This window comes from Mobula hypostoma, chromosome 9 (genome assembly GCF_963921235.1).
Source record: "Mobula hypostoma chromosome 9, sMobHyp1.1, whole genome shotgun sequence".
NCBI lineage: Eukaryota > Metazoa > Chordata > Chondrichthyes > Myliobatiformes > Myliobatidae > Mobula > Mobula hypostoma.
Window position 1 is genome coordinate 112,480,404 of NC_086105.1, and position 15,310 is coordinate 112,495,713.

Sequence of the window (15,310 nt, forward strand, 5' to 3'; positions counted from 1 at the left end):
CTTCCCACTAATTGTAGGTCATAAAAAAGATAATGAATAAACAAACATATCACGCAGAACCCCATGCATACACTAATGATCCTCCTTCCAACTTGTTTTTTCTTTATTATGCATCTTGTCTTTGCTTATCAAAGTTTTGAAATAGATATCATGGTACATGATACCCCTGTAATGTGTTACAGCACTTACTTACAAAATGTAAAAACAAAAATATATTTACTTTCCAACCATGATCACTGAACCTGGATTTCACTGCTTCTGAATAGTAGCTTTGTTAAAGTGAAAGATCATTGCCGTCACAGTAGCTTACAATAAAAGTCTAGATTGTAATCAGGCACCAAGTACTGCAGCTGCCTATAGGTAGTATTTCACTAATTATGGGTTGACACTTACGCAATTAATGATCACACCTCTCAGAGATGGAAGATTAGAGTTTTAAAATAGCACACATAAAAATTTGTTCCACTCACTTGTCAGAATAAAGTGATCAGAACAATCAGCCACTTAAAATACAGTGTGCAACATTATAGTCCCTGCTGAGACCAAATTAAACTTGCCATTGCATTTGAGATGAGAGATATTGTTAAAAAAAATCATGTAACTGGACTGTACTTATTAACAGCTGCCTTCACTCAACAGTCAAATATAAAAGAGATAGACATAATCCTGTGTTCACTGGTTGCCAGTCAGTTACTTCATCAGCAATAGGTTTAGCAAATTTGAACTGTAATTGTTCATTATATCTGGCTGAAAGTAAATGTTCATCCCTAGATATCCTGTAGGTATTGTTCACCTTTCTCTTCAATTCATTTCTGTACATTGCAAGAATTTGTTCCAGGGAAGAGAAGTTGTTTGGAAGGGACCTCAAGGCTCTTGGTAAAGTAGTAACAAAAGAATGATGATGTACATCAATGTCAGGATGGCAACTACCAATTCATGAAGAACAAATAATAGGATACACAGATGATCAGTCTTTGATATAGCTGTGTGGTTAACTGAAATATATTTAGGATTGGGAATTTGGAAAGTGCCCTGTGTGGAAAATGCTGGAAATGATGGGAAAGCTAAATATCAACTTATATAAATGCTACACACTTCTAAAGAACATATGATCAGGACTGAATAAATCAACTGAAGGACTTGTTTTAAAATAAAAAAAAACTCACCATGTAAAACAGATTTGAAGTTTAAATTAATAAAGCATTATAATAAATTTGCTTCCTCACTAATTAGTCAGACCAATTTGAATTCTGAATTTTATGAAGTAGGTACATCACAAGTTTTAAATCCTAGATTGCAGAGAATCTCCGCAAGGTCATTTTGGAATTTTTAACTTGAGGAAAATAAATCTGTATGTAGTGACAAATATAGGGACCTGGAATTGAAGGCACAACTTCCCGTACAACTTCCCTAAATAATTAACAACCTTAATTGGATGCCACTTAAAGAACTATTGGGTAGCCCAGCACAGAGACAGGCTCTTTGGTCCTCCATGACTATTCTGACCTTCTACTTAATCAGTTGCTCAAAATAGGACCATGTCTTTCTATGCTTTGCCTAGTTAAGTGTCTGTCTAAATGACTCTGAAACATAGTTACTGTATGCCATCCCACTGCCACCTCTGGCACCATATGCTAGACATCAACCACTCTCTGTAAAAAAAAATCTCCTCAGATCCCCTTCAAAACCTTCCCCTCTCATCTTAAACCTATGCCCTCTTGTATTTGATATTCCATAATGAGTGATTATCTAGAACATTGAATTCTCCAACTTCTGGCAATTCCTTCCCCCTCCCTTCTCCCATCCCAATTTCACTCTGCCCCCTCCCCCAGCTGCGTATCACCTCCCTCATGGTTCCGCCTCCTTCTACTACCCATTGTGCTTTCCCTTAGTCCTTCTTCACCTTTCCTGCCTATCTCCTCCCCCACCCCTTGATCTTTCCCCCACTGGTTTTTCATCTGGCACCTACCAGCCTTCTCCTTCCCACCCTCCACCCAACTTCTTTATAGGGCCTCTGCCCCTTCCCTCTTCAGTCCTGACGAAGGGTTCCGGCCCGAAACATTGACTGATCGTTTCCACGGATGCTGCACGACCTGCTGAGTTCCTCCAGCGTGTTGTGAGTGTTGCTTTATCTAGCCTATAAATGGTTCTCATAATCTTCCATACTTCTATCAGATCATACCTCAGCTTTCTTCACTCCATTTCCCAGTGTGATTGCAAGCTGTAGATTGCAGCTGTGCACAAGACTGACAGACTTTCGAAGTCTGACTTAGGACACTTTAGTTTCTGCTTCAGATTTAGCATCAAAATAAAGGAAAATATTTAGCTCAAAATATTTTTTGTAGAATGCACACATTATTAAAAGTACTGAAGAATGCCAAAAAGACAACATATTCTGTTATTTGTTAACTGACCTAATGGCAATATGATACAAGGTCAATGCAAAACAAAATAAAACAAACTAACTAAAGGAATTGTTACCTCACAAGAAATGAAAAAAGATGAGAAAAATTTGATATTGTTGTGCATTATTAAGTTGCTTCAGGGCAGGAATTTAGGTAAATCCTTCAAACCAGGAGGTGTAGCAATAAAAAGCTATATCCAGAGTGGTACTTCAAGTTGTTAGACAATGAATTCGTTTTACATTGGAATTTTTAAATGGAATTTTCAAAATATCACCTTCATCTTTCCAAAGAAATTGCACTGTCATTTGCTCCAACTGAAAACATCAAATCAAAATAGGTTACACTGACTATTATAATTGTTGATGTTTATTTAAAGGAGGTCTTTTGGGACATTCCTATTTACCTCATGTTAGTACAGATAAACATTCAACACTGAGACACAAGGCTATGTTGCGTTTTCTTGCTTAAAATTCGATAGAAGCAAAAATAGCAATATCCATTTCATTACTAGATTCTTTCATTTTGCACTATTTGAATATTTCAATGTATTTCTGGTCAGTTCCCCTTGTTCTATCCTTTCTCATATAACCATCCTTCCTATTTATCATAACTACACTGCAAATGTCAGGTTTTTAGCTCCAAGTAATATCACAACCAAATCCCTTCTTCTCTGAGCCTCTGAGACTTTTTTAAATTTTGGTTTAACAAACCTACACCTTTAAAGCTGGATTCATTGAAAACAGACAGAAATTTAGGATCAACTTTATTTATGTGCATTTTTAGTTTAAAACAACAAGACCTGATTATTAATATACTTTTGGGGGATTACAGCAATTCCCTAAACAATAATAAAGCACCTTCTAAATTTTAATTTGCTATCTCCACAACCTGTATTTCTATGAATTGATTTATTATTGGTAACAAAAAGTGCAACTCAACCTTTCCAAAAAAATTATTAGTGTTTTTTGGATACAAATACTATTTTCAAGTTTGGGATTTACTGCTAATGCCTGATGCCCTTTAGTAAGCAAACCTATGAAGCACCAGTCTTTTTAATGAAGGTATTCCGACAGTGATAGGGATTAAATTGGGATGTATAGGATTTAAAAACAGCGATGCTGAAGGAACAGTGCTATAACTCCATATTAGGATGGTCTGATTGCAGAGGAGCCAACAACTGATATTGTTTTCATGCTTACACGGCACTTGGCATTAGCAATCACATACTGATACCACAGTCCAGCTAAGTAAATGTACAAACATATTGTGTGCCCAAGATTAATGTGGGGGAAAAACATTTGAATTTTAAGAGAGGAAGAGTTGGCCACAATATTTCAATTGCTTAGACCCAAAGACTTACCTAGAAATAATTTGAAAATCTGCCTGCGATGCTTATTATTTATTTATTACTTTTTTTTTCTTTTTTTAAAATTTTCACTATTTGTTGTCTTTAGTACATTGGTTATTTGTCCATCTTTGTTGCATGCAGTTTTTCATTGATTCTATTGTGTTTCTTTCTATTTATAGTGAATACCCGCAAGATGAATCTCAGCTTAGTAAATGGTGACATACATGAAACTTTGATAATAGATAGATATACTTTATTAATCCCGAGGGAAATTTGGTTTCGTTACAGCCGCACCAACCAATAGAGCGTAAATATAGCAATACAAAACCCCCCAACAATCAAACAACAAAATGCAAACTATGCCAGATGGAAAATAAGTCCAGGACCAGTCTATTGGCTCAGGGTGTCTGACCCTCCACGGGAGGAGCTGCACATTCGATGGCCACAGGCAGGAACGACCTCCCGTGCCGCCAAGTGTTGTATCACAGTGGAATGTGGCCGAAGTTCAACAGTATAAAGTTCAATATCCAGTCTGCAAACACGTTCCTCGATCGTAATATGCCCCGGATTGCACCATCCGTTGTTAACCAGATCAGAAAGCACCCAACTCCTTTACGCTTACCGCTCTCAGTGCACCTCCGGTCAGCCGGAACGGTATTACCCACCGAACTCCTCTTCTCCAAAAGTTTCTGTTGTCTCAACCCAGTCCTCTTTCCTCGGCTTTGTGATCCCCCTCTGCATCCTCTGTGTGTTTTCCTCTGGATTTCAGCGGGGGTGTCCGCCGCTCTGTTCGCTAAACTGGCAGGTATTTGCTGTTCCATGGAATACACAATGCGACCTTGCTTCTGTCCCGCGTGTCGGGATGTAACCATTTCCAGCGCTAAAGAAAACTCAAATAAAACTCTCTACCAGCATGTTAGAGAGGGTGCAGCTTCGACGTGTTACCGTGAGAAACAAAAAATACAAAAAAATAATGTAAATTAAAAAGTAAGAAGATGAGTGTAAGAATAGATCGGAACGGCTGTACCAGGCTGCATGCACGACCGGCGCATACGCGCTAAGGAATAAATTTACTTTGAACTTTGTACCATTCTAATGTGGGATTGCCTTACCTGCCAAAACATGAACTTTGATTTCTCCTGCTGTTTTGAGCCCCAGAAAGTTGAAATGGGTCCAAAAAGGAAATACAGTGAATTCCAGTAAATTGGGAGGGGGATCATCGACTCAGGCCTAGGAGGCAAGCGTCAGGCATTTTCATGCCTTACAAGGTGTGGAACGAAAGACTGTGTGGCGGGCCACACCTCACACAGACATAGAGCAATGTGTGGTTACACAACACGCTGCCTCAATAAAGGCTTGAACTGGCGACCTTCAGATCACTAGACGAATGCCTTAACCACTTCACCATGTGCCCAGTTAATTGGGTCATTGGTTAACTGGGGCAGCTATTTATTTGGGACAACTCTTAAAGAACATAAACTAAATCAAGAAAATAGACAGGATTCCTTTCATTTATTTAGGACACAATGCTGCTTAATTGCGGCAGGAGACTTGTTGAACAGTTTCTAATTTGCATTAGTCATATGCACCTGCATGGCTGTTAGACATTACATAGAACATAGAATAGTACAGCACAGTACAGGCCCTTCGGCTGACAATGTTGTGCCAACCCTTAAACCTTACCTCCCATATAACCCCCCCACCATAAATTCCTCCATATACATGTCTAGCAGTCTCTTAAATTTCACCTGTGTGTATCTGCCTCCACTACTGACTCAGGCAGTGCATTCCACGCACCAACCACTCTCTGAGTAAAAAACCTTCCTCTAATATCCTCCTTGAACTTCCCACCCCTTACCTTAAAGTCATGTCCTCTTGTATTGAGCAGTGGTGCCCCAAGGAAGAGGCGCTAGTTGTCCACTCTACCTATTCCTCTTAATATCTTGTATACCTCTATGTCTCCTCTCATCCTCCTTCTCTCCAAAGAGTAAAGCCCTAGCTCCCTTAATCTCTGATCATAATCCATACTCTCTAAACCAGGCAGCATCCTGGTAAATCTCCTCTGTACCCTTTCCAATGCTTCCACATCCTTCCTATAGTGAGGCGACCAGAACTGGACACAGTACTCCAAGTGTGGCCTAACCAGAGTTTTATAGAGCTGCATCATTACCTTGCTACTCTTAAACTCTATCCCTTGACTTATGAAAGCTAACACTCCATAAGCTTTCTTAACTACTCTATCTACCTGTGAGGCAACTTTCAGGGATCTATGGACATGTACCCCCAGATACCTCTGCTCCTCCACACTACCAAGTATCCTGCCATTTACTTTGCACTCTGCCTTGGAGTTTGTCCTTCCAAAGCGTACCACCTCACATTTCGATTGAACTCCATCTGCCACTTCTCAGCCCACTTCTGCATCCTATCAATGTCTCTCTGCAATCTTCAATAATCTTCAGCACTATCCACAACATCACCAACCTTTGATTGGTGGGCAAACTTGCCAACCCACCCTTCTACCCCCACATCCAGGTCATTAATAAAACTCACGAACAGCAGAGGTCCCAGAACCGATCCTCGTGGGACACCACTAGTCACATCCCTCCAATCCAAATGTACTCCCTCCACCATGACCCTCTGCCTTCTACAGGCGAGCCAATTCTGAATCCACCTGGCCAAACTTCCCTGGATCCCATGCCTTCTGACTTTCTGAATAAGCCTACCGTGTGGAACCTTGTCAAATGCCTTACTAAAATCCACGTAGATCACATCCACTGCACTACCCTCATATATATGCCTGGTCACCTCCTCAAAGAACTCTACCAGGCTTGTTAGACACGATCTGCCCTTCACAAAGCCATGCTGACTGTCCCTGATCAGACCATGATTCTCTAAATGCCCATAGATCCTATCTCTAAGAATCTTTCCCAACAGCTTTCCCACAACAGAAGTAAGGCTCACTGGTCTATAATTACCCGGACTATCCCTACTACCTTTTTTGAACAAGGGGACAACATTCGCCTCCCTCCAATCCTCCGGTACTTTTCTCGTGGACAACGAGGACATGAAGATCCTAGCCAGAGGCTCAGCAATCTCTTCCCTCGCCTCGTGGAGCAGCCTGGGGAATATTCCGTCAGGCCCTGGGGACTTATGCGTTCTAATGTAATTAACAACTCCAACACCTCCTCTCCCTTAATATCAAGATACTCCAGAACATCAACCTCACTCATATTGTCCTCACCATCATCAAGCTCCATCTCATTGGTGAATAGCGAAGAGAAGTATTCATTGAGGACCTTGCTCACTTCCACAGCCTCCAGGCACATGTTCCCACCTTTACCTCTAATTGGTCCTACCTTCACACCTGTCATCATTTTGTTCTTCACATAATTGAAGAATGCCCTGGGGTTTTCCTTTACCCTACTCGCCAAGGCCTTCTCATGCCCCCTTCTTGCTCTTCTCAGCCCCTTCCTAAGCTCCTTTCTTGCTACCCTATATTCCTCAATAGTCCCATCTGATCCTTGCTTTCTAAACCTCATGTATGCTGCCTTCTTCCACCTGAATAGATTTTCCACCTCACTTGTCACTCATGGTTCCTTCACCCTGCCATTCTTTATCTTCCTCACCGGGACAAATTTATCCCTAACATCCTGCAAGAGATCTCTAAACATCGACCACATGTCCATAGTACATTTCCCTGCAAAAACTTCATCCCAATTCACAACCGCAAGTTCTAGCCTTATAGCCTCATAATTTGCCCTTCCCCAATTAAAAATCATGCTGCACCTTGCTTCAAGTGATCAGTTTTTAAACAGCATCATTTGCACGTGTCTGTGTTCAAAAAAAGCAGTGATTTTTGTAATTGATTGCTGGTGCAAAATAAGCAGCAAGACAAATCAGAACTATTTTGCTCACCGCGATTTCAGGCATTCAGGCTTGGCAATGCCAGAAATGGCCAGGAGTGAAAATGAAACAATTTCACTACTTCAAACAAATTAGGAATTATTAAGAATTTGAAGTAATTGACAATTATCTTGAATGCTAGAATGGAAAATGAAGATTTGGAGGTTGCAATCACCTAAAGCATTGTATGAAGGCAGTCCAGTATTTACACTAGGTTTCTGTGCTGATTTTGTTCAATCAAAAGAACAAGGCAGATGAATTCCTCTGTTAATGATTATTAGTTTTACATAGGCATTGGTAGTACTGATTATGACAAACCAAAATAAAATCAGACCTATGAGTATTTTCGACGTTATCACTTTTACTTCATTGCAAATCTCCTTTTTGTGGCCAAAAGTCTCAGTTAATAGATTTGAAGTTTTATTGAAATGAAGCAAAGTTGCAGAAATAGCAGTGTATTGTCAGGTAGTTCAATCAGAAGCAAGGAATGCATTACTTTTCAATTAAGTTTCAAACTACATTTCATCTGAAATATTTCCATATGCCCTTAATTAGTTTCTTTAATAGCAATCCACAAAGCACAAAAAGCACAAGCAGCTTTTTCATGAAAGAAATGAGTAAGGTCATCTTTTGCCAAGATAATTAATGATAATGGGATAATCATATGATCAGTTATGCAAGTTCTTTATTACCATTACGTTTTGTAAGATTCAAAGACTGATTCTGCCATTAAAAAAAATCTATGGAAACCAAGTGCTTTGAAATAGCTAAATCAGCTGAATTCTCTTCTGCCTTGTCAATATGTCTATAATTTTAAGAGATGCTCATATTCAAGACAGAGAGGTTGTACTACCCTTAGTCATTTCTTCCTCATTGCATGTAATTACTGGGTTCCTTAATTGCTAGTTGTCAAATGCAGTTTAAGATCATATTTCAAGGCACAGATTTCCTACATCTGTAATGAGGTAGCCCCTGCTTAGTCAGATTCAGCCAATTTTACCTTTTGACTCACTAGGCACTGCAGCTCGAGCAAGCGCCCATACTGGTGTTGCAATATTCTGATGCATGCACTGTACAACAATAGGAGGCCCAGTTCTATGCAGCTGAGCTCTCTATGGGGCTTAGAGCCACAGAGCACTGCAGCACAGAAACAAGCCCTTTGGCCCACCTAATTCATCCAGTCTGATCTACTGCCTAGTCCCATCTATCGGCACCCAGACCCTAACCTTCCATACCCCTCCTATCCATGTACTTATCCAATTTTCTCTTAAATGATATAATTGAACCCACGTCTACCACTTGTCCTGGCAGCTTGTTCCACACTCGCACCATCCTCTGAGTGAAGTCCCTCCTCAGATTCCCATTAAGCATTCCACCTTTCACCCTTAACCTCTAGTTCTCATCTCACATAGCTTGAGGGGAAAGGCCTGCAAGCATTTACACTGTCAACATCTCCTCATATTTTTGTAAGCCTTTATAAGATTGCCCCTCGATCTCCTGCACTCCAATGAATGAAGTCCTAACCTATTCAACCTTTCCCTAGAACTCCCTTAAGTCCTGGCAGTATGTTTGTAAATTTTCTCAACACTCTTTCAAGCTTATTGATATCTTTCCTGTAGGTAGGTGACCACACAATACTTCAAATTTGGTCTCAACAACGTTTTATATAACTTCAATATAACACCCTGTGCTGAGTGCCCTGATCTATGAAGGCCAATGTGCCATAAGCTCTCTTTATGATCCTATCTACCTATGCTGCTACTTTCAACGACATTGGATCTGTATTCCCAGGTCCCTTTGTCCTCCCATTCATGGTGTAAGATTTATTTTGGTTTGTCGTCCTCCCCCACCCCCAAGAGCAACATCTCATATTCCTGGTGAGCCATTGGGAACTAATATAAAGCTTCTTTTTTGGCTCTATTCTAACTGAAGTTTTGAAAAGCCAGCTATGAAGAACATTATTAATTTGGGCCCAATTCACCTGCTGTCACAACAGGTGAACAGCAAATGCCACTTCACTGGCTTTTCACTCAACTCTTGAACACCTGGACAGTGAAGATGCATACATCAGGATGCTTTTTACTGATTACAGCTCAGCATTTAACTATCATCCCTTCAAAACTATTCAATAAGTTCCAGGACCTAGGCCTTGATTCCTCTTTGTGCAACTGGATCCTCAATTTCCTCACTTGCAGACCCTAGTCAGTTCAGACTGGCAAAAACATCTCCTCCACAGCCAGCACAGGTACACCACAAGATTGTGTTAGCCTCCTGCTCTACTCACTTTATACTTATGACTGTGAGTCTAAGTACAGCTCCAATACCATATTTAAGTTTTCTGATGACACCACTGCCATAGGCCAAATCAAATATTGTGATGAATCAGCGGTTAGGAAAAGTCTGAAATTTTGGCTTAGTGGTACCACAACAACAACTTCTTACTCAACATAAGCAAGACCAAGGAGCTGATTATTGACTTCAAAGGGAAGAAACCAGGGGTTCATGAGTCAGACCTCATGAGGGGATTGGAGGTGGAGAGGGTCAGCAACTTTAAATTCATTGGTGTTATCATTTCAGAGGATCTGTCCTGGGACCAGCTTTTAAGCACCATTACAAAGAAGGCACAGCAGCACCTCTAATTTCTTCGAAGTTTGTAAAGATTTGGCATGTCATCTAAAACTCTGACTGATTTCTATAGACGCAGAGTACAGAGTATCCTGATTGGTTGCATTAAAGCTTGGTATGGAAACACCACTGTCCAAGAATGGAAAAGCTAACTAAAAGTGGTCGATATAGCTCAATCCATCACAGGAAAAGCCCACCCCACCATTGAGCCAATCTACAAGAAGCACTGCCACAAGAAAGCAACATCAATGAACTCCACAATTCAGGTTCACTCTTTTCTTATTGCTGCCATTGGCAAGGCGATAAAGGAGCCTTAGGTCACACACCACCCAGGTTCAGGAACAATTATTATCCTTCAACCATCAGCTTCCAGAACCACACACACAAAATGCTGGAGGAACTCAGCAGATCAGGCAGCATCTATGGAAATGAATAAACAGTTGAAGTTTTGGGCCAAGACCCTTCTTCAGGACTGGACAGTAAGGGGAAAGACTTCAGAATAAAAGGGTGGTGAGAGGGTAAGCAGCACAAGCTAGAATTTGATTGAAGTCAGGAGGGAGTGAAAGGTAAAGGGATGGAGAAGAAGAAATCCAATAAGAGTGGACCATGGTATGAAGGAAAGGAGGAGGAGCACCAGGGGGAAGCGACAGGCAGACAAGAAGGGGTAAGAGCCCAGAGTGGGGAATAGAACAACAAGGGTAGGGGAGGAGAAAAATTTTACTGGAGAGAGGAAAAAAATCGATAGTCATTAGGGTTGAAGGCTACCTAGATGGAATGAGGTGTTGCTCCTCCATCTTGAGAGTAGCCTCATTGTCGCAAAAGAGGCGGCCATAGACCAACATGTCGGAATGGGAATGGGGACAGGAGTTAAAATGGTTGGCCTCCAGGGAAATTCCGGTTTTGGTGGATGGAGTGGAGGTGCTCAACAAAGTGGTATCCCAATTTACGTGGTATTCCAATGTAGAGAAGGCTGTGTCAGGAGCACTGAATACAATAGATGTCCCCAACAGGTTCACAGGTGAAATGTTGCCTCACCTGGAAGGACTTTGGGGCCCCTGAATGGAGGTAAGGGAGAAGGTAAATGGGCAGGTGTAGCTTTTCTGTTGCTTACAGGGATATGTGCCAGGAGGGAGATTAGTGGGGAGGGACAAATGAACAAGGAAATCACGGAGGGAGCAATCTCTGTGGAAGGTGAAGAGTGAGGGAGTGGTAAAGATGTGTTTGGTGATAGGATCTCATTGAAGATGGCAAAAGTTGTAGAGAATGATGTGTTGGATACAGAGGTTCACGGGGTAGTAGGTGAGGATGAGAGGAACTCTTATCTCTGTTAAGACAGTGAGTGGGAAGATGGAGTAAGTGCCAATATCCAGGAAAGGGAGGAGATGCAGGAGAGGGCAACATCATCAGTGCAGGAAGGGAAACTCTGCTCTTTGAAGGAGGAGGAGGAGGAGGACATCTCTGATGTCATGTAAAGGAAAGAGCATTTTTACAGGAGACATGGCGGCTCCTGAACCGATGCAGGTAACTTCACTCACCTCAACTCTGAACTGAATTCACAACATATGACATTACTTCTCAGGACTCTACAACTCATTCTCAGTATTACTCATTTACTTATTTATCTTCTTTTTTTTTGTATTTGCACAGTTTGTCTTCTTTTGCACATTGGTTATTAATCAGTCTTTGTAGTTTTTAACTGATTCTATTGTATTTCTTCGTTCTATTGTAAATTCCTGCAAGAAAATGAATCACTGGGTAGTTTTTGGTGATGTATACCCTTTGATAATAAATTGACTTTGAACATTGTAATTTACTTTGATAGTTATTTCTATTTTCCTAGTTCAAATAACATCAACAGACACTTGCAATAAAATATGTCAAACATACAACCATTGAGCTGTTATAAATTGAACCATAATACTTCTCATGAATTAATCACCTTGTACATGGCTACTTAAAATGGGCCAATAATAAGTCCTGAACAAAACATGTGGGGAGTGGGAAAAGGTACTAAATAGTTTCAAAGGAGCCATGTAGTGCTTGTACACTAAAATGTTTAGACTATGCACTACATCTCTTCAAACTTAGCTCTATTTACTAAAAACTAAGACTACAATGAGACACTGAATAAATGAAAGATGACATTTCTTATGGTTTGATCTTAGTAGTACTGAGTCTGGCACTGCTATAGCAATCTGCTTTGACAGCTGGCAAGCCCACAGTGAGATCTACAACTGGAAAGCCTGTGCACTATACGGAAACTTGCATCAACACCTCAGAGGATATAGCTTGCACAAGGATGCCAACAATATAACCTGAAGGCAGGTCAACAATGCATTTTTATGACTTGCCTGTCATTGAAAGATACAGAACAGATTGATTTTTATCTGTTTTTTTTGTTAAAGCCAATAATATATACCTTTCGCTATTGAATTATGATGGCCCACTTTTACATCAATAGCATTGCTATATGCAGAAGATCATTACAACAAAAATAAATGATCAATTTTACCAGATCCAATCAAATTTCTTTTTAAACTCAAATTGCTTCAATGCTATTGTAGGCCCACCACATTTAAGTTGCACCTTAAACTCCAATTTGTGCATTCAACCCTGAATTGTGCATTCCATTAAATTCACTGAATAGCTTCAAATGAACTTAACAGAGTATTCAAAGAAAAATATTTAACTATTTCTCAACTTATTTTCAGAAATTTCTGATGGGATGTCAGCAAACCATCTCAATGGGGCATTTGCCACCTCTGGTTATTTCAGCAAGAGTCATGAAGCAAGAGACAATAAGAGGATGAAGGCAATCCACCAACAAAGCATTGAATTTAGTACAGGGTGAGATGTTGAACTGGAATTTTCTCCACTGAAACAATAGGTCCATCACAATAAGTAAGGCTATTTCTATCCTATAATGATCCATCTTTTTTACAGACATTTCCTTTATCCTCCCTTCCTCTGTAATGTGAATCTTTTGATTTCCTTTTCATAGTTCTGATGAAATGTCTTAATTTTTTTCCCTCTTTCTGGCACAATTATTCAGTATTTCCAATGTTTCCTGCCCCTAACTCTACTTCTGTAGAAAATTGTTAGATTGAAATTCACAATGGTACTTGAAATCTTCAGTCTCTTACCTTAGGATCCGTCCACAAAGAGCATCTTTTGCACAAACGACAAGGTGCACCTGGCGACCGTGGGTGTTGACAGAAATGGTCATAGCCATTTATTGGAGCTCGGCAGAGGTAGCAGATCTGGGCCCCACAACGACAAGACATCCTGTTGCATCCTTCCGATTTTATGAGGCCCATTGTACATCTGTGACATTTCCTGATTGCTGCTGCTGTCATCTTCTCTTCGCTGCAACATCAGAAAAATTAAATTTGCAAAAATACACATATCTAAATCTTTCTGGCTCAACATACAGTGGATCTGCTTTGAAATATATGTGGACTTGTACAGTTCCATGGGGAGCAAGTAACAAAGAGACCTTCCAAAGGCATATAAGTCACAGTCTGGTAGCAGAACTTCACAGAAAAAACAGGGAAAATACCATTACAGCAAACTGCATTTTGTGTGAATTTTTTCCTTTTAGATAAATATCGAAGAGTAATTATCTATAGGACTGAGTCTGCAGACAAGGAACTGAAATTTACACTTGAGGCTTAACAGCAGTGTGAATGGCAGGGCTTAAAAATCAGAACATAGAACAGTATAGAACAATACTGTGTGCAGTTTTGGTCCCCTAATCTGAGGAAAGACATCTTTGCCATAGAGGGAGTACAAAGAAGGTTCACCAGATTGATTCCTGGGATGGCAGGACTTTCATATGAAGAAAGACTGGATGAACTGGGCTTGTACTCGTTGGAATTTAGAAGATTGAGGGGGGATCTGATTGAAACGTATAAGATCCTAAAGGGATTGGACAGGCTAGATGCAGGAAGGTTGTTCCCGATGTTGGGGAAGTCCAGAACGAGGGGTCACAGTTTGAGGATAGAGGGGAAGCCTTCTAGGACCGAGATTAGGAAAAACTTCTTCACACAGAGAGTGGTGAATCTGTGGAATTCTCTGCCACAAGAAACTGTTGAGGCCAGTTCATTGGCTATGTTTAAGAGGGAGTTAGATATGGCCCTTGTGGCTACAGGGGTCAGGGGGTATGGAGGGAAGGCTGGGGCGGGGTTCTGAGTTGGATGATCAGCCATGATCATAATAAATGGCAGTGCAGGCTCGAAGGGCCGAATGGCCTACTCCTGCACCTATTTTCTATGTTTCTATTTTTCTATGTAATACAAGTCCTTTCATCCACAATGTTGTCCTGACCCTTTAAGCTACTCCAAGATCAATCCAACCCTTCCCTCCCACATAGCCCTCCATTTTTCTTTCATCCATGTGTCTATTTTAGAATCTCTTAAATGTCACTAAAGTATCAGCCTCTATCACCACCCCTGTAAAAAAAATTCTGACAATATATCAAGATTGACCAGATACATTTTTCCTCAGTCACTAGAGCATTTTCAGGACACAACATAAAGAAACTTTACATAACTTTTACTGTAGTAACAGCCACAGTACAGAGACCTCAAAATGTGATGTTGCACCAGTTATACTTAGAAAAGGAAACATTTGGAAATGTAAAATGATAGAAAATGCTGGAAAAGCATAGCAAGTCAGTCAGTATCTGTGTAAAGTGGATGGGTGTAGTTATTATTTTTAGCATTGTAAAAGATCGATAGCATCAGTTCTGTTGGGAAATTATCCTTGCATCTTGTGGTAACATTAGCTCATCAAAGAACAAGATGGAATTCCTTCAGGAATTCTGCTGATAATTCTGATGGGATTTCCACATTTATAGTCACATTAATTGCACCCAGAGGTAACAACATAAAAAACTGAGTTAACTGCATTGTCAGAGCTGCCATCTTTCACACAAAGTACTAAACTGTAGATTGGCCTAATCATTCAGTTACCTAAGTGATATTTGCTACTTTTCTGGGATAGCAGATCTGTCACATGAGGAGAGATT

At 40.4% G+C, this 15,310-nt stretch overlaps 1 protein-coding gene across 1 annotated transcript in view; it reads right to left on the reverse strand.

Annotated features, from left to right (window-relative positions):
- rnf216 (ring finger protein 216) overlaps positions 1-15,310 on the reverse strand; it is a 224,255-nt gene that overhangs the window by 19,095 nt on the left and 189,850 nt on the right. Inside the window, exon 15 of the mRNA XM_063058933.1 lies at positions 13,425-13,647. Coding sequence (XP_062915003.1) covers positions 13,425-13,647 — 223 coding nt within the window. The remainder of the gene's footprint in view (positions 1-13,424; positions 13,648-15,310) is intronic.